At 50.2% G+C, this 19,747-nt stretch overlaps 2 protein-coding genes across 5 annotated transcripts; both read right to left on the bottom strand.

The window, feature by feature from the left end:
• Nucleotides 1-1,986: 1,986 nt before the first annotated feature.
• Nucleotides 1,987-18,481, bottom strand: LOC128337423 (phospholipase A and acyltransferase 5-like). 4 transcript variants are annotated; one of them, XM_053278416.1, is made up of 8 exons: nucleotides 10,735-12,077; nucleotides 9,086-9,199; nucleotides 8,021-8,272; nucleotides 6,415-6,517; nucleotides 5,093-5,358; nucleotides 3,978-4,080; nucleotides 2,450-2,718; nucleotides 1,987-2,274 (listed from the first exon to the last, which is right to left on the bottom strand). In XM_053278416.1, exons 2-8 carry the CDS (start codon nucleotides 9,146-9,148, stop codon nucleotides 2,176-2,178), a joined length of 1,155 nt encoding a protein of 384 aa, XP_053134391.1. In that variant the 5' UTR covers nucleotides 9,149-9,199; nucleotides 10,735-12,077; the 3' UTR covers nucleotides 1,987-2,175. The 4 variants fall into 4 exon arrangements, with proteins under 4 accessions (XP_053134391.1, XP_053134390.1, XP_053134389.1 ...); XM_053278415.1 differs by lacking the exon at nucleotides 10,735-12,077 and adding an exon at nucleotides 18,364-18,481 and having other exon boundaries at nucleotides 1,987-2,718; XM_053278414.1 differs by having other exon boundaries at nucleotides 1,987-2,718; nucleotides 10,735-12,084.
• On the bottom strand, nucleotides 9,634-18,499 carry LOC128337424 (phospholipase A and acyltransferase 3-like). The gene is made up of 4 exons (XM_053278418.1): nucleotides 18,364-18,499; nucleotides 15,947-16,049; nucleotides 12,922-13,190; nucleotides 9,634-12,247 (listed from the first exon to the last, which is right to left on the bottom strand). Exons 1-4 carry the CDS (start codon nucleotides 18,379-18,381, stop codon nucleotides 12,134-12,136), a joined length of 504 nt encoding a protein of 167 aa, XP_053134393.1. The 5' UTR covers nucleotides 18,382-18,499; the 3' UTR covers nucleotides 9,634-12,133.
• Nucleotides 18,500-19,747: the final 1,248 nt, after the last annotated feature.

Here is a 19,747-nt window from a genome sequence, read left to right as displayed (position 1 = left end):
GGTGCATAATGCATCCGCCCCAGGCCAGCCCCTGCAAATGACGTGACTTGGCCATTTCTTGCTCCCAGTCAGGAATCCTTGGTGATCTACTGCAAGGCTGCACACCTTTGGCCCTCCTGCAGCTGCTGGACCACAACTCTCGTCATCACCCCTAACTATTGGCCACTGCTATGGGGGGATGATGGGATCTGTAGTCCAAGACAGCTGGGAAGCCAACGTTGGGCTGCCCTTCTAATTGCCCTGCAAATGGCCCAGAGATCTCAACCGGGAGCTCTGCCCACCCTGCCCTGAAGAGCTAGAGGATGCATGCCCTCAGGGAACACACACACCTTTCCCACAAAGCGTTCGGATGGATTTCTGTGCAGTCAGCCCTTTGACCCGCGCCGTTCTCTCCCTCTCAAGAGACAACCAAACCGTGTTCCAGGGCTTTAAAAGAACACCTTGGTACGCTTCCAAGGCAGAGTTCTTTGCTGGCAACTTCACAATCTCATTATCTCTGGCCATAAAGAGAGGATATATGGAGACCTCAGGCTGCGCTGCTCCCCTCCTCCCTCCTCCTAGACCATAATAGTCATAGGAACATAGGAAGCTGCCATATACTGAGTCAGACCATTGGCCTATCTAGCTCAGTATTGTCTTCACAGACTGGCAGCGGCTTCTCCAAGGTTGCAGGCAGGAATCTCTCTCAGCCCTTTCTGGAGATGCTGCCAGGGAGGGAACCTGAAACCTAGATGCTCTTCCCAGACTGGCTCCCTCCCCTGAGGGGAATCTCTGACAGTGCTGCTCACACTTCTAGTCTCCCATTCATATGCAGCCAGGGTGGACCCTGCTTAGCTAAGGGGACAAGCCATGCTGGCTACCACCAGACCAGCTCTCCTTTCCTTTCCCTTTCAATGCACATCGATAGACATGTGGCCCATCTAGCTTGAGGCTAAACCCAGCTAACTGAGCAAAGAGGTGCCTTTTTAAGGTGGTGGTTCTCTTTATTGAGCAAGAGGAGAGCAACTGGCCCTCTCCACCCCCAACACAGCATCCCTCCAGTGACTATTGTTGGTGTCTGTCTTATGGTTTCTTTTTAGACTGTGAGCCCTTTGGGGACAGGGAGCCATCTTATTTATTTGTATTTATTTCTCTTTGTAAACCACTTTGGAAACTTTTGTTGAAAAGCAGTATATAAATATTTTTATTTGGTTTTTTTATTTATTTACATATATATCCCGCTCTTCCTCCAAAGAGCCCAGAGCAGGGTACATGGTTATCTTTATCCTCACAACAACCCTGTGAGGCAGGTTAGGCTGAGAGGTAAGTGGCTGGCCCAGAGTCACCCAGTGGCTGAATGGGGATTTGAACTCGGGTCTTCCCGGTGTAGTCCACCACTCTATGCCATACTGGCTGTTTTGGTTTTTTGGAGGTGGTTGCTGCCTCTGGGATTCTCTAGTGATGAGCAGGATGTGTCCCCATTTCAACCAGTGGGACAGAAAATGCTGACGCAGGAGCAGGAAAAAATGGTGGCCACCCTAGAGGGGGAAAAGGGCCCTGCAGAACATGTTGTGGGGGAAGAATGAGAGAGGGAACAAGGCGTGGGGAAAGATATGAGGGTGACACATGGAGGGAGATGGTCTTCTACCCTTGTGGAGCCCAGCAACCACCACAAGGGGGCGACAGCACTCCCCACCATCACTAGGTTGCCTAGCAACCATGGCAGGCGGGCAGTCCATCACCCATTCCTGATTTGACTGACAGTGTTACCCATCCTTTCTAGGTTGCCTAGCAACCCCTCTCAAGGAGGGCGGCGGCCCCTCACCACTTCTGTAACCATCACAGCATGGCGGCAGTGATGCCCACCACCTCCGGGTTGCCTAGCAACCCTTGCAGGAGCCCCAACCCCCCCATGCCTCCACGTTGCTTAGCAACACCCACCCGACCACATCGTCGCCCCCAGCGCCCCCCCGCCATCCCCAGCAGAGTCATGGCCACCACTCGGAGTCCTGAAGAGAGTTTTATTGGCTCCAAGCACGGGGTGGGTGGGTGGGTGGCTTTCTGTCATGGAAATCTGATTTAATTTTGGGTCTGGTGGTCTGAAAACAATCTGTCAAATAAAGGACACTAGGCGGTCAAACACCCGCAGAGCTGATAACAATCCCGCCATGGAGGCCCCGGGCCCCTCCCCACAAGCTATTCGTTGCGGTGCTTGCGCCTCTTGGCCGCGGATCGGAGCATCGCGGCCGCCACGCCCATCATGCCGATCGTTCCCACCGCAATGGCCTCCGTGACCTGCAAGGAAGGTCGAGATGGACGCTCTTCAGGGACCCCAGCGACACCACCTCCGTTGTCCCACCTCCAAGTCCTCTCTCCAGCTCTGGCCCCTTCCCATTCGCCTGGGAGCGGACGGGATACCGATTCGTCCCGAACCGAACTCCCCACCCGATTCTCCGTATCGCACCCGCACCTGGTCACTCATCGCAACTCCGTATCGCAGGTCCATCACAAAGTGCTCGCAGTTGTGGCTGGTCAGGTTGTATGGCATCTCTTGGCCGACCAGCTGCTCGGCCCGCTGGAGGATCTTGGTCAGCGGCAGAGCGGGGAGCGTGCTGTCGTGCTTGTTGTTCACTCGGAAGTGGTCTTTCCGCACCACGACCTCCAGCCAGTCCTTCTTCACAGAAGCTCGGTCGGACAAGACCGCCAACACGCTGGCTGCGCCATTTGCAAGACGGTCACCTTGGCCAGGGAAAACGAAAAGCGAGAGAGGGGGTGAGCCAACTCAGGGAGGGCTGCAGAAAGCTGGCGGCAGGCCCACCTTGGTTCCGTGGGTAACTTACAAAATGACATATTATGGTACATGGGGAGCTGTCTGCTGAGTCAGGCCACAGGGCCGTCTAGCTCAGGACTGTCTGCTCTGACTGGCAGCGGCTCCCCTCGGTTTCAGGCAGGGGTCTTCCCCGGCGCTACCTGGAGATGCTGCCAGGAACTGAACCTGAGACCGGCTACTATTACTACTACTACAGATAATTATATTCCACTCTTCAACCAAAGTTCCCAAAGCGGTTTACACAGACAATTAAATACTAATTAAATAAGATGGTCCCCTGTCCCCAAAGGGCTCACAGGCTAAAAAGAAACAGTGCAGATACCAACAACAGCCACTGGAGGGATGCTGTGCTGGGGTTGGAGAGGGTCAGTTGCTCTCCCCCTGCTAAATAGAAGAGAATCGCCACTTTAAAAGGTGCCTCTTTGCTCAGTTATAGCAGAGGCATTTTGCTGTGTGCAAAGCTAAGGTATGGCCCCATCCATGAGAAATTATGGGGAAGAGGAGATGTTCATGTAAAGAACTGACATATGGAGTGTTGATGGCCCTTCATGGAATATTGGAACAGTCAAATTCTGTATAAATTTGTAAGGCAGGATGCACTGCATGTAATTTAGAAGTTGTGTATGATTTTTTTAATTGGTGAAGGAGGTACTGGTTGATGATGCTGATTTAATGGATTTGGGGTTATTCTTTATCTAACATGGTGATTCTCTTTATTGAGCAGGGGGAGAGCAACTGGCCCTATCCATCCCCAGCACAGCATCCTTCCAGTGGCTGTTGCTGGTATCTCTCTCATGTTTCTTTTTTTTCTTTGTTTTAGATTGTGAGCCCTTTGGGGACAGGGATCCCCCTCATTTATTTATTTATTATGTCTCTACGTAAACCGCTTTGGAAACTTTGGTTGAAAAGCGGTATATAAATATTGGTGGTTATTGTTGTTGGATAACAGTGTGATTACTGGTATGCAGTCTTAGGACGACTTGGTTAGCAATATATTCTTTGCGTGACGTGCACTTCTAGCATCAGAAATGATGCCTTTTTTTAAAGGAAGAATTGTAGGGACAAATTAAAGACAGCGAGGCCTGCAAAAGTGAAAGTTTTCAGGGGGGGGTTGCAGGGACCTACGGTTCCCCGCCACAGAGATCCATTCCCCACGATGCTTACTTACATTCCGGGGCCAAGTGAACGACTTTGCCATCCCCAACATAGATGGCCCAGTGCTGGTAGCAAGAGCGGAAGATCTCGATCAGGTCTCCGGGCTTTATTGCTTCCTACGGGAAAGAGATGGACGCCGCGTTAGGGCTTGGCACGGCTACAAAACCGCTTCGTGCCCATCTCCTGGTCTTGGCGGTTAGCCAAGAACGCAGAGAGAACCTACTGAGTTTCTCATCTGTGTGCTGCTAATCATTCTCTCTCTCTCTCTCTCTTTTGCTGGAGACTCCGTCTCCCTCTGCAGAGTTGCAGCTCCACCCATTCCGACATCCCACAGATGAAATGAAGTCTGGCTCTTCTTTCTAAAGGGGCAAGGGAGTCCGGACCAGCGGAGTGGGGCTTACGGCGCACCAGCAACTGTCCCCAAGCGAGCAGAGTCCAGCAAAGCCCACCCTGCCCTATAGCCACCCCTTGCTGGAATCCGAGCAACACCCTGATGCAGAGGAGGTAACGTCGCTGGCCTCCTCCTCCTCCTCCTCCTCCTCCTGAGTAGGGCCAATAAAAGGGAGGCCTCCATCTACACTGAGTGTTGCATGTTTGACTCGGGATTAAACAACAGTCCATCCTCCCCTTCATTTCCAAGGCCCTGGGGGTGATGGGATCGGCCCCAGCTGGGAGGGGAGCTGGTCTTGCCATCGTGAGCCTGTATTGTTCCCTTTGCTAAGCAGCATCTTCCCTGGCCTGCATTTGGATGGGGTACTACATGTGAGCACAGTCTGCTGCTATATATTCCCCTTAGGGGGTGGGGTAGGGCCGGGGAAAGGCCCTGTTTGCAACCCGGGAGAGCCAGTCCAGGTAGACAATACTGAGCTAGATGGACCCATGATCCGACTCAGTAGAAGGCAGCTTCCTATGTTCATAAGAACACAAGAAAAGACCCGCTGGATCAGGCCCAAGGCTTATCTAATCCAGCATCCTGTTCCCCACAGAATGTTAATGCCTTTTAACATTCTGTGGCCAGAAGGCAGAATGTAAAAAGGCAACCGATCCAAAAATGGCAGCAACACACGCACCAATTAAGGCGTGCCACCCCGGCACCCCACTCCCCTGGACGGCGAAGCACACGCACACCTGTTCATTCATGTCAACTCCATATCTTAACTCCATAACAAAATGTTCACAGTTGTGGCTGCTGGGAGGATACGGCATCTCCTTCCCCACCAACTCCTCCGCCTGCCACAGGATTTTGGCAAGGGGGAGAGTCGGGTATGTCTCGTCGTGCTTGTTGTTCACGCGGTACCGATCCTTCCGTACGACGTCATCCAGCCAGTCCTTCTTGACGTAAGCTTGATCGGCCAAGACCAAGGCACTGGGAATCCCATCGGCAAGATGGTCATCTAGAGAGAGAGAGAATACTGGGGATAGAGTTGTAGCTCAGCAGTAGAGCCCCCACCTTGCATGTGGAAGGTCTCCGGTTCAATCCCCAACAGCATCTCCGGGCTGGGAAAGAAAGAGAGAGAGACACACACCCCAACTGCAACTCTGGAGAGCTACTACCAGTCCGTGTAGATGGTCCTGAGCTAGATGGAGCAATGGGCCTAGAGAATTGCTGCCAGTCAGTGCTGATAATGCTAAACCACACGGACCAATGGTCTGATTCGATATAAGGTAGTTTCTTACGAGAAAGCAGAGGGGCTGCTTGGAAGAATTTTAGCCGCTTTCCCTTCCACTCAGAACTCCAAGTCCCATGATGCATCCATGAAGACCTCTGGAGCTCTCGTTTTCTAGCACAGCCATAGGCAATTCATTGAGATTTCCTTCAAAGTTCCCTTAGGGTTAAATGGACAGCACTCAAGTATACTGAAGTGCACTGCGTGGTTTCTTCTGTCCCTGCCAGTAGGTGGCACTCTAGCTTTGCTTCCTTATGAGGCAAGGCACCCAAGACTCTTTAGTTTGGAAAAGAGGCAACTGCAGGGAGGCATGATAGAGGGGTATAAAATTATGCCTGGAGTAGAGTGGAAAGAGATCATTTCCCCCACTCTTCCCAACACTAGAACCAGGGGTCATCCCATGAAACAAAGTCAGGGAATTTAGGACCGACAAGAGGAAGGACTTCTTCACACAGCACAAAACTAACGTAGGGAATTCTCTGCCACAGGATGTGGTGATGGCCACTAACTCGAATGTCTTTCAAAGGGGCTTAGACAAAGTCATGGAGGACAGGTTATCAGTGGCTACTAGCCTGCTGGCTAGAGGCCACCTTCACCTTCCAAGGCTCTTATGCTTCTACTTCAAGAAACAGAAAAATAAAATCATGACAGTTCTAGGAGGGCTAGAATCCAGCCATGGCCACCAAGCGAAAAATCCTCCACCCACGTCTCAGCAACAAGGGTATGCTCTACGGACTGGTCAGCAGAACCAACCTGAATGGCTCCGGTTATTGCTGCACTTACATTCAGCGGCCAAGTGGACAACCTTCCGATCACCAACATAAATGGCCCAGTGCTGGCAAGAAGAACGGAAGATCTCTAGGAGGTCTCCGGGTTTTAAGTCCTCCTAGGGATAAAGAAGAGTGGCATCGGGTTATTGCTTCAAACGAGCAACGAGAAGGACAGTGTGTTTCGTGGTGACCTTGGCTGGGGGACCATCGTGTAGTTCTGGGCGCACCTTGCCCAGAGGTGTATCACTGCCCACCTTGGGGGCAACCCTATAGGTAGACGGCAGACTTGGTGTGAAAATCTGCTTTCAAAATTATCCTCATCTCAGTTTCTCCCCAAAGTTTGAAGTTCCACATCTCCAGGTGACCAGATCTGAATCTTGGGGGTGTTCATGGCTTTATAGTGGGGGGGGATATGGGGGGGAGGGTCGCCAGTTGCATCCAAGGTGGGGTGGGATTTTGCCTCATGCAACATATTATCCACCATTGTTGCATAAAAGAACCTTTAGCAAAACTGTGGATGCTATGCAACTCTTAAAGGGACAGGAGCCCTTTATCAATAGAAATGGCTTGCTAGGGCCTTCCTGGTGGCTAGACACATTTTTCTACAAAATTGGAAGTGTAAATGCTCTCCAGGTATTGAAAAATGGCTCCTCAATTTACTTGCTCTAACAGCCCACAAACATTCTCTTTTTTAAAAATACTAGATCTTGTTTTTCTAAGTATGAGGGGATTTGCTCTGAGTTTGGGGGATTATTTGCATTGTAAGTGTAATGTATGGATGTACTTAAAATAAAATTTATTGGAGGGGACAGGAGCCCTTGCAAGCTGAAGACCTAACTACCCAGGTTTGAAGAAGGCGAGGTAGCCTGCTCCGCTTTTTCGGTTGTGACAGAGCTCCCTCTGCTGGCGCCGTGATGCAACAACATCAGAGAGAACAAGGCATTTGGAAGCAATTCTGTGTTACTAGGAAAATATATATATATTGTCTACTTTGATAAGGGGTGGGGGGGTTTGGGGGGGGCGTTGTTTACATTCTCCTTACAGCATGCTACATCTGGGGGCAGATAAATGAGGCAAATATCCGTGTCCACTTAAAGTCCATTTTAAGGAGATGGTTGCATTAAAATGAAATCGTTCAAGCCCATTATGACTGGCGGTGATCCAAAGAGCCTCACAGGCGCATTTTATGAATGCAAACCAGCATGCCTTTTAACAGACAAAAAAACACACAAAACAGTGGCTTGTCTGGATGACCGGGTCGCTGTTCAGGGACCCAGGCAAACAAGCACCCCAGCTCACAGTGTGCCCGAGCCATCCCTCTCCCTCGCTTCACACTGCTGGGCTGGACCAGCTGCAGATGGCCCCCCCAACCAACAGCCCCATCCAGGTTGGAGGTTCAAAGGGCTGACACTGCCAGAGCCTGGTGAAGACCGCAGCAGAGGACCGGATGGAGAGTCAGGACCAGAGACAGCTCCCTGGGCAAGACCAGGCTGGGTGCAAGGCCTCCCCAGGCAACACATTCGGCCGGTGCTCCAGCAAGGGTCTGGCGCTTCAGAGCTTCAACAGCCCTGCCCTCCAGCTCCGCCCCTCATGCTTAAAGTGTGTGTGGGGGGACGTGCCTTGTTATTCACTCGCTGGCTCCAGTAGTCCTGGGGAGAGTCCTGCATTTCTAGGAGGTCTGAGGAGGATTCCTCGGAGTCAGAGGAGTAGGGCGGAGGCTGTGCCTCCTCGGGCTGTGCTAGCAGAGGCTCCTGGGGCTCAGTCCCTGGGGCGGTGGCGTCCAGGGCTCCTTCTGGAGCGGGTTCCTGTGCCCAATCTTCCCAATCTTCCGTGTCTTCAGAGCCCTCCTCTGATAATAGGGGGTCTGACTCCTGGACCATGCAACAAAGGACAAAGGAGGTGAAGCCAAGCCTCGCCTTCTCTCGCAACCCCCTTGGGGTCCCGGCCGTGCCCAGCCCAAGGGCATCCCCAACACCAGGGCTGTCAGATCAGGGGGGCGGCCACGCCATGACCAGGCCCCAGCCCTCTGCCCTCCCTCAAGGCCACTGCCCTACTCCCCTTCTGGCAGGAGCTCTGCCCCTGTCTTCCAAGCCTCTCCTCTTTCTTCCACTCTTTCCTCACCTGGTGGTCTCTTCCTTCCACACCCTCCCCACCTCTTGGGGCCCATGCCACACCCGGAAGGCGAAGGGGTGGGTGTGCGCACACTCTTCAACTCCCCTGTTCCTCCGAATCCAAAGGCAGCCCCAATTCTGGACAAGATGGCCGGAACGGGGTCTCCAGGCTGGTGCCGGAGCAACGCACCATCAGCACAGAATGGGTGATTACGAACCACCAGTGCCCAACGCTCGACACGGAGCTGGTCGAAGGAACAGCACACCGTCTGTATTTTGACGGTGATGCCGCCTGTTCCCACTTATGATTACATCCTCTCCGCACAGAACATGGACGGGCCAGAGAGAAGGGGCCTAGTTTAGATGTCTGCTCCGTGCTCTCGTTTTCCTTGGGTGGGAAATGATTCCGTCGGCTGTGACACCTGGACTGCCACTTGCCGTGCGCCAGCGTCTTAAGGAACCCAGGTTGGGAGCTCCAGATTTAACACACGGCGGCTCACCCCTCTCCCACCCATCTCACCATGGAACTGCTACTAAGCTTCCAGCTCCAAGGCTTGAGCCGCCGAAACCTACCGGCTCGGCTGGGTTCTTCACCCTGATGAAGAAGGCTGGGTGGTTTTGCTCCTCGTCATTCATCTTCACTAGGCTCCGCGTGTTATCCTCAGTGTCGGCTTCCTATGGGCATAGCTAGGAGAGGAGGCATCCCGAATAAGGCACAAGAGCGTTCCTATCTCAGCCCACAGGTACCAACTGGAGACACACACACACACACACACACACACCCATCTCCCTGCCCCAGAAAAGGAGTACAGTGAATGGTACAATACAACAGAAGCACCCATTCCAGCTCCAGACCAACATCTGCAACATCTGCCAGACCAACATCTGGTTTGAATGGGTGGCCTACCTTCCAGGGTTGTTTTCAACTGTCACTAAGTTAGTACCTATGCAAAGCATGTTGAAGAAGAGCTTTGGAAACATCGGGTATTTTTAATACACTTTTTTGTGGGGGGGAACCCAATGGGGCCGAAAGTCAAGGTCAGACCAAATGCCTTTTGGGACTCTCTTGCGGTTCTGTAGTAGGAATTGAAAAAGGAAATACTGGAGACCCTGGCCTGTCATCCTGACATTGAGAAATAGCTCTTCTTTATTAAACAAGATTCCTCTAGTATCTAAATACAGAGACTCTCTCGTTTACAAATTCATTTGCATTCAATCAGTTTGAAAGGCAGGTGATTAATCAACAAAGATTAATATGCATCAGCAAGGCACAACAACACTGTTTAAATAACAAAATACTAATTGAATAGGTTTGACAGCAGAGCTTCAGTCAGCAAGGGGGCCAGAGTGAGACCAGCCCTTTGCTTTGTGTGTAACCCCTTAGCTGCCATTTCTCACAGGGAGGGGCATAATTTATTTAACGAAAATAGCAGGGAGTCAGGGTGTGGAACTTTGAATTTTGTGAGCCTTCCTATCTTTCCCTTTCCTTAACTCTACTCTGAATTATAGCCAGAGAGCCAGGATAAATTTGATTTCTTTCCAGCATTTAGACACACACTTCCCTTTGCATAAATAATTAAGGCAGCTAAAAAAGCCCAAGTCAATTATCAATAAATATGCAATTAAAAAACAGTCATTAGAAAGAACATCACCAAGACCATCTGAACCAAGAATCATAAGTAGGAACAATCAGGTCTTATTTAAAAGCAACACACACACACACACACACAGAGAGAAAAGCTGACGGAAAGTGGTCTTTGCTGCCCCTAGGTGACTATTATAAATTCCGGACACCACCATTAAAAAGACCCCACTTTCTGTGGCTCCACTGTTACAAAATTATAGCCAGAGCCTTGATTCATGCCAGGGAAAAAAGCTGGTAACCAGCACAGATGGCAACCAACTGGAGAATTTGGATTTGATCTCCCAGCAGCCTGGCAACTGAGTTTTCTACCCAGTGAAACTTCCAGACAGTCTTCCAGGGCAGCCCCACAAACAGTACTTTGCAGTAGTCCAAAAAAGGGGTTGTTTTGATCTCTGTAGGTCCAACAGCAAAACCAAGGAAACGGGTTTTGACATCCGACATCCTGGCCAGTATACTCTTCAAAGGCTCTGTTTTCCCAGTAGGTTCAGATTTGGTACATAGCAAAGTAGCAAGAGGAAAGCAGATAAAATAATAGGGAAAGTCACCCTCCCCACACGGCACGAACCCCCCTGTGTACCTGCAGCGGGCTATCGCTTTTTCCTGTGGTAAATGACCCAACCACCCATTTTCTACCTAGTGCCTGGAGTGACATCATAGGGAAACTTGCCACCTCACCTGTTACCAAGAAACCAGTAAATGGCCAGGTGAGACAGGAGGGAGAGGAGGAGAAGGTTCCAGTGGCTGCCTTTATACCCTGGAGGCTGGCCAGCTGGGTCCCAGATCTCTTACCCGGTGGAGCAAGAAGGGTGTGTAAGCCATTTTGGCTACTGCTGGCTATTAAAATATCCACAATCAAGTGATGGTTTAGCAATGAGGATACAAGTGAAGCCCAACTTTTATTCACACAGCCAAGACGGCTGAAGTGCCTTGTCCAAGGGGCCCCCCATGTGTGTCCTTTGGAGAAATTTCAGTTCCAACCAAATTTCAGTTCCAAATTTCAGTTTCCCAACTGCCAGCTCAATATTCTTCATTTTGGAGAGTTTAAGCGTTCTTAATCATGGTAACTTTCAGACCAACCCGTTAGGGATGTGCAACACACACAAAACGGCTTTTTAATTCCCTTCGTCTCCTTTACTTTATTCGTGTCATATTTTTGTTGTGTTGCAGATATAAAACCCAGCTGCATTCCCAAAAAGTGTCAGGTCACAGCCCGCTGTGGCTTCCTTTGCATGAGAGGAGACCAAGGTCATTCTGGGAAACATTTGCTTTCTTTACAAATATACAAACAGAACAAGAGTGGAAGCCAACGGGAAGTCCTCCTGTAAGCCACACCTACCTCACAGGGTTGTTGTGAAAATGGAGTGGGGGGGTGCTGTAGCCACCCTGTGCTTCTGGGAGGGAGGCAGAGACAGAAATGGAATCAATAGTATTAGCCCTGTTTACAGCCCACTGCCTGGACGTATGTTCAACACATGTTCTGTGTAGGGTGTACAGATCTGAACGCACATACATGTATTCAAACATTGTGTTCTCAATATTCACACATTATGTTCAATGCTTGTAGAGTAGCACACTCCTGTTGGAGAGGACCGGTAGCCTCTTCAAACGCGCCCACGTGGACACCGACGCCATGACGTCTGAAGAGGAATTTCAGGGCTGCCCCTACGCAAGTATGAAACTCAGTTTTATAAGCAGTCCTTGAAAATATTCACAATCTCGAAAGGAGAAAACGGCAATGACAAAATCGATAATATTTGAACCTTGGCAGCAGTTTGAACCTGTTTGAACCAGGTTTGAACCTGTTGAACCAGGTTTGAACCTTTTTAAAATGCAACGTTTTCTGATGTATATCATGAATTAGGCTGATATCCAGGCCTGCAAAACACAGGATCGAGGAGGGAAAGGGCACAGTTCATGGAGGAGAAGGTTTCCAGGCATGGGAGAAGCCTCAGTCCAAGTCGGGGAGCAGGAGGCATTCATTTCTCTTCACGTTTGCTGGGCAAGAGGAGACTGCTGATCACGGTGGCCAAAGCAGCCACCACCCCTACGCCGACGAGGCCCACGGTGCCAGCCACCAAGGTGTCTCTCACCTGCAGAAGAGGAGAGGGAGGGGTGATGGTTAGGCTGACACCCCACCAAGTCCATATCCAGGGGTTTTGTGATGGGCTGGCCTAGGGGATACTCACAGATCCTTGAACGACAACGGTCCCCAACATACTAGGGGCAGTCCGCGTTTTTTGGCTCTCCATCCCAGGTAAATCGGTCTCCCTGGTTTCCCTTTTGGAGAGATTTGGGGTGGGGCCTCTTTAGCACAAGTTGCCAGTGGGGTGAGGCTTCTGGCCCCTCCTGAGGGTGTCTCACAGTTAAATGCCCAAGGGTGTGATGGATGCAACAAGTAACATAGGAAACTGCCTTATACTGACCCTCCTGCTAGTGCTGAGAGAGACCCCTTCCTGAAACACTTGGAGAGGCCCTGCCAGAAAATACTGCGCTAGCACTGAAGCCAATGCGCAACATCAAACATTTGCTATTTTTAATGTCTGTTTTGTTTTGTTTGCGCATTAAAAGAGATCTTGGGGGGAGGGGAGCTTGTGTTCCTTTAGAGAATGTGTATTTCATCACCATTATACCATCTTATTCTAAGCTAGAATGACTGAGGGTCAGGTTCCGGCAGCTTCCTACTCTCCACACATGTGCACCCAGGCTTACTTGGCACCGCGCATGCGCGCCTCGCACTCCCCAGCTCCGAGCCATCCGCACGCACCTGGTCACTCCTTGCTGTGCCGTAGCGCAGTCGAGTGACAAAGTGTTCGCAGTTCTCACTGGCCACGCTGTAGCGGAGTTCCTTGCCCAAGAGTGACTCTGCCTCCTGGACAATTTGGCTGGCAGGCAGCGGGCGGTATTTCCGGTCGTATTTGTTATTGACTCGGCAGACGTCATCCCCGGTGATGCTCCACAAGAGCTCCTTCTTCACCACGGCTTTTTCGGACACGACGGACATGAGGCTGGAAGCACTCGCCTGGCCTAAGTCATCTTGGAAGACACATCGACACAGAGGCACATCAATGCCCTGGGAAGCAGGAGCGGAGTGCTAATTCCATAGAATCATGGGGACTAGAGACGGGGCCTTTTCGGTTGTGGCCCCTCGGCTTTGGAACGCCCTCCCTGAAGAGCTCGCGCCATCCTCCTTCCCCTCTTTTTGTTTCTAAAACAACTTTTTAAGGAGACTTTTTAATGCTTCTTTTGTTGTTGTTGTTATATCTGGTAGGTTCTTTAGCTCTTTATAATTTTCAGTGTTTCGCTTTTAAAATAACTTTTAATTTGAGCCCAGTGACGAGTGTGGTTTTGACCTGACTTTTAACTTGTTCGTTAATTTTATTACTTTTATTATTGTGTCTTGTGTCTATTTTATTGTTGTGAGCCACCCCGAGCAGTAGTGCACTGGAGGAGCGAGATATAAATATTTGAAATAAATAAATAAATAAATAAATCGGAGCATTCAAGCGGGGAGGGGCCTTGGGGCTCGGCTCAGTGCAGGAAACCACTAGGGCCTTCCTGACCGCCTGCCCTCCCGTCCAGGGCTAGGCAACGTGCCGCTCTCCAGATTAACTCTTACCCCAGTGTCACTACGGATCTGCAAAGTGTGCTTCCGTACTGCCTGTGTTGTGACACCGCAGTCCCTGCAGCGATAGCAAGGTGCCGTTCCTACTCCCGATGCCTTCTTTCGGGTTTGTCCTCACACATTTAACCAGGTCCGAACTGGTTTAACTGACCATTCCCAAGCAGAGAAATCCAGAGACCCCGATTCTATAAACGCGTCTCCAGCCGAGAATTCTCAGACCAAAATTTCCCGGGATCTCAGTCAAAACAGTGAAATCGGTTCCAAACCCTGTAAGTTTTTGCTGGATAGACCTGCTGTTGGGAAGCCTAGATTTTAATGTAAGATGGGCTTAACAAGTTACTAGTCCTTGGGGAGGGAGGGAATACCTGGCTGACAACCCCTTGGCCAACAAACAAACAAACAAGCATGTTGGTAGTTCACAAATGGAGCTTTGGAGTTTCGACAAACATTTTAATTGCTGGAACGCCAGGCTACAGACACTGCAATTTGAAGTCACTACAGATGACAGCCCAAAGACTCCAGAAGTGGTCTCTTTAGGTACGAACTTACAGATATCTTGCTATACTTATCCTCTCCCTCTAGTCTCCCTTATAACCATGCTGGTAGAGAATGGAAGACCATCTCCCATGATTACCTGCACAAGCCACACCAGGTGCCAGTGTATTTCCAGACACAATTCAAGGTGCTGGTTGTTACCTTTAAAATCCTAAATGGCTTGGGGTGAAGATACTACTTGAAGGCCCACCTGCTCTCACATAGTTCTGTCCTGCCGCCTTCCAACGCTCACCTCGCAGGCCTTCTCTGTGGTGGCCTCTGCTCTTTGGAACTCCCCGCTCCATGACCTCGGGCTAATTCCTCCCCCCCTACTAAGTTTTAAGCAGAAACTGAAGACCTCCTTCCTTTCAGCAGGCTTTCCTTGAGGCCTGATCACTGGTCTTCTCCAGCCTTTGTGTGTTTTAAGAACTGGCTTTTATGGTGGCGTCTGCCGTGTTTGGTTTTATGGCTGCACTGTTGCTGTTTTATTGCACCTTTTTATTGTGATTTTAATTTATTGCCGCAAGCCACCATGAGTTTACATTGTGAAAACTGGCAGGCAGGCATGATAATGTAAAGTAAGCAAATATATAAATAATCCCTTGGGCACGCCAGGTATGATCTTTTACACACACAAAAGATTTGCAATTCAGTTTTAATTTTATATATTATATATATATTATTTATTTATTATTTATTTTTATTTTTTTCCCCAAAGGAAGAAAAAGAAATCGCAACCAAAAAAACCACAGCACATCAATGAGTGAGACCAATGTGCATGCCGGATATAAAAAATAAGCCACGTAGCACTGGATCGTGGCAGGTTACCATGGCAACCCCGGGGAGAAGAAGAGCACACCACCCAGGCCTAGCATGATCTGAATGCAAATCCGCTCTGATCAGCAACTGGCCCCAGATGAACTTCCAGCATCCTAAAAGCTCTTTGGGGAGGGACTGATTTATGTTGGGGACAAGCAGGACAAGCCTGGAAATTCAAAGCAAGGAAGAGTCAGCAGTGTGTGTGTGTGTGTGTGGGTTGAAATGCCTTCTTTGGCTAGCAAACAAACTGATGCATTCAGCTCCAGTGGATGCAGCTGCTGCAGAGAGGAGAGGGAGAGAGCAAGCCAAAATTATCTAGCTATTTCATCAGCAACAAGATTAAGGGATTTAGTGGCCACCAATAGAACCAAAAGGTGTGGATGCTGGTTGCAAGACACACAGGACACCCATGCCTCCCTGGAATCTCTCCCCCACAGGGTCTGGTGGTAGCAAGCATGACTTGCCCTCTTAGCTAAGCAGGGTCTGCCTTGGTTGCATCTGAATGGGAGACTAGAAGTGTGAGCACTGGAAGAGATTCCCCTCAGGGGATGGAGCCGCTCTGGGAAGAGCAGAAGGAGGTTCCAAGTTCCCTCCCTGGCTTCTCTCACCCCCCAGGCGAGATTCCTGCCTGCAACCCTGGAGAAGCCGCTGGCAGTCTGGGTAGACAATACTGAGCTAGATGGACCAAAGGTCTGACTCAGTCTACGGCGGCTTCCGATGTTCCTATCTGACAGTTCTTTAAAAGATGCATTACTTTTCGACTTAATCACGGGAAGCAGCTTCCTCTGTCTCTCTAGAATACCCGGGGTCTCACCTGAGGGAGCCATGTGGATGACATAACCAGAACCCACATAGATGGCCCAGTGCTGGTAACCCAAACGGGAAATCTCTATCAGGTCTCCTGGCTTTGGCTCTATCTGCAAAGAGAACATTGAAGAATCAGACCCTGACCCAAATTACGATGGTGACAAAATGGGGTTGACTCTCTGCTTTCCTGGGATCTACCCTCCGTAGAGAGATTGCTCTGATCTCAAATCTAGGAGCACGCCGCTCCTTCGAGGTAGGCTGCCACCAGTTGAAGACTGATCGAAAGCCACTGACCAGGCTTAGAAACACACACACACACACACACACACACACACACACACACACACACACACACGGTGTTTTGTGCTCTCAAGAACCTACATGTTAAAAAATAATAAGCATCATTTTTTAACTTGCAGTAGAGGGGCTCCAAAGTCTTTTAGGTCCAGGCTTCAAAATTACCTAGGTACACCTCGGCACGCACGCACGCACACAGCTTTCACAAAAAATAAAAAAGGTCGGACTGTCCACTCATTGGGTTCTCCCACATCCTGTTGAGTTTCCCCCTTATAAGGGGGAAGGGGCCACCAAGTAGCAAGAACCCATCGCCACTCCATTCAGAAAATGGGAAAGCGTCTTCAACCTTTCAGCTGGACTTCTGGAGTATCTTCGTTAAAGTTAACCGGGCTCCAGGTTTTCCTCACCCCGTCAGGATGCGCCTTCAACACGAGCCCTTCTTTGAACGGGAAGCGTTTATGTAATTTATTCCATGTGCCTCCCACTCTTTCTCCCAAGAGCCCAACTACAAAGAGTACATGGCTATGTTTATCCTCACAAGAACCCTGTAGAGTGGTCTCTGCTCCCTTCCGTTGTCCCAGGAGGAGGAATATCGGCTGCAGTTTTAGAGTTGTCATCCTTCCAAGAGGGGCCTGGAGCCTGCAAGAATCGACATCCCTCTCCAGGGATGCAGGGCTTGCATTGGCAAAATATTGGGCGGGGGTTGGATTCAAGAATAGCTTCGATCAGCTAGCAATCCAAAATTTTAGTCTGGAGTAAGCCGAATCGGAAAAGGCTAAAATAGTGGTTTACTAGGGAGGAGTGGGCACCAAAAAAAGGATGGATTTGTGCTAAGTTGGAGAGGCCGTCTTGGTCTGAGTTTGACCCCACTCCCAAGGACAAGCAATCAGAGAGACAGAATTTTTCCAGCTCAACAGCCACAGTTTTTCTAGGTCACAGTGAAGAGGCAGAGCCTGCCGGGAAATGTAGTTACTCAACTCGGCAATCCCATCATAGACCCCTGCAGGAGACCGTCAAACACGGAGGCCAAATCCTGCACCGTCCCAAATCTATCCAGCACCTGTCTTTTCCCAGCTGCTGTCAAACAGGGACAGAATTTGGCAGACGCGACAGGAAGATCTCCTGCAAAATTGTTTTAATCACTTGATGGTTTTTTATAGTTTTATCGTTGTTTTAAATTTTAAATGGTTGCAATGTTTTTTTTGGGGGGGGGTTACATCCCCCCCACAATTTTATTGAAATATAAGCAAAAGAAAAGAAAAACAGTGTCATGATATTTCTTTAAGCAAGTACTAGAAAGAAAACATTCTGAATATATTAACAGTTCTAAGAAAATTTGGCAGCAATGATCAACATAAAGCTTCACAAATCAAATCCAGACAATGGGAACAAGTGATGTCCTTGTCGGATATTAGAGTTTATAAAGGGAGCCCAATGGTTGCAATGTTTTAACCTTTTTACTTATTGTTTTTATGGTTTTGTTGTAAACAGCCCAGAGACTTGTGTTTTGGGCGGTATACAAATATGTTAAATAAATAAATAGATAGATAAAATCAACAGGACCTTGCAAAGCAGAGGTTTGGGTGTTTGCCTGTTTGTTTTTAAGTTCCCCAGACTGCCGAAACTATTGGCTGTGGCCATTTTCGGGCTCTGCTTAATGGCATTTAAGGACACCTCCGAGTTTGACCCAAGCTGTGCAGTAAGGCTCACTGATGCCTTCCTTTTCGCTTCCCCCCACAACTGCAACTACGCAGACTAGAAACTTGCTCTCTGTAATTAACGAAACCATTTGAATCCGAACTTCTCCGTGATCTGGGCGGGTTGCACTGAGAACGTGCAGGAAACCAAATCCAATCCTTGGCAAGGACATTTCTACATGCCATTGGGATTAATCACCGCCTGCCAGGCACCCACACGGCGTGATTTAACTCCAGAAGTTGTCGTCTATAAACGGACACACACACACACAGGTGCCCCATCATCTGCAGTGCTCTCTTATGCCAGAGTGCACAAGACAAGGCCTGAAAGGAACGGGGAGGCCACGCACAGCACACAACCAAAGGACATGGGGGCCCAGCAACAGTGCCGGACACTCTTTACCCAGCAGCAGCAGCAGCAACTACTCACATAGTTCCCTTCAGACATCCTCAGGAGCTTCACAGCAGGGCCCGTTCTGTCCCGTTACCCTCAGCAGTGCTCGGAGCAGAGCAAAACAGATCAGCAGCCCTAGACTATAATCTTGTCAGCAGCTGCAAGCCGGGGGCGGTGAAGGATTCCAAGTCTCCCCAGCGCGAGGAAGCGGCCGGCTGCTGGTGTGGAAGCCACCGGACTGGAGCGGAGCAGAGCATCGTGGAGAGATCCGGTAACGCACTGCGTGCCAGAACTGGAGCTCAGGGACATGTCCGCTTTATTTTTAAACATCGCCAAGCGGCGTTTATGCAAGACACAGCCGGGAAACAGGGAATGCTTAAATTTGCTGAGTTTGTCCAGCGAAGAGATGATAAGCATGCATGCACGCATACAGAAGCCCCAGGGTTCTCCTACACACACACCCCGCCAAGCCAACTTACGCCTCAACTTCAGTCAGGCACAGTTCCCAGGCTTAATGTTTGGAAAAAACAAGGGGATGTAGACCAGGTCTCCAGGTTTTCTGCCCTTCCTGCTATGCACTAGGGATGTGCGGACCGGTTCGATGGTCTGATATAGAACCGAACCGCACCCGCACCCCCCCGGTTCAGTTCACTATTGGACCGAACCCCGCTGGCTGTTCTCAGGGGTTCACAATTTTTTCCAAAAAAAAATTAAGTTTTAAAAATTAAATTGTACTCACTGCCACCCGGCCTGGGGGCTTAAATTCAGCTGCGGGGGGTGGTCTCAAGAAGTTCCCCCTAGCCCCCCCCCCAGCTTGAACCGAACCAGGCAAGCTGGTTTTGTGCACACCCCTGTCCAAGTGTCAACAGACCCCCCCCCCGCCTTGCATGCAGGCGGACTCAGGCTTCGCACCTGGAAACTCCAGTTTAAATGCATCTCAGGTAGCAGCAAGAAGCCCCTCCCCTTTCTCCAGGTAGATGGAGGGAGGAGGGGCAATTCTGTGCTAGGTGCGGGGGGGGGCAGTATCCTTGCAATCTCTGGAATCCTTTAATCGGAAGGGCTCCTAATTCAGAGGTGGAGGGGGACACGCTTTGCAGAGAGCAGCTCCTGGCCTCGGTTGCCCACACCTGCTGTTCAGGGGTCCCCAGGCAGCAGTCTTGAGGTGCCTGGCTCACCGCTGCCAGTCAGAGCGGAGAACACTAGGCCAGAGGACACACCACACCGCTGAGGCTAGAAGGGTGGTTGCTCTTCGGCAGATTCCTCTGTCTCTACTCTAGGGTCTGTCAGTCCTGGGAGGAAGTCATCCCAACACTGGAGCAGTCAGGCAGGGCTCGGTAGATCTCCGAGGGGCTCTGGCAGGGGAGCCACAAGGGTTCTGGAGTCCCGGTGGTAACAGCAACAAGGGCATTGTAGTGTTTCT

Source organism: Hemicordylus capensis, chromosome 14 (genome assembly GCF_027244095.1).
Source record: "Hemicordylus capensis ecotype Gifberg chromosome 14, rHemCap1.1.pri, whole genome shotgun sequence".
Classification (NCBI taxonomy): Eukaryota; Metazoa; Chordata; class Lepidosauria; order Squamata; family Cordylidae; genus Hemicordylus; species Hemicordylus capensis.
The sequence above is the reverse complement of the archived record's forward strand: the minus strand, read 5'-3'. Positions and strand labels throughout refer to the sequence as shown.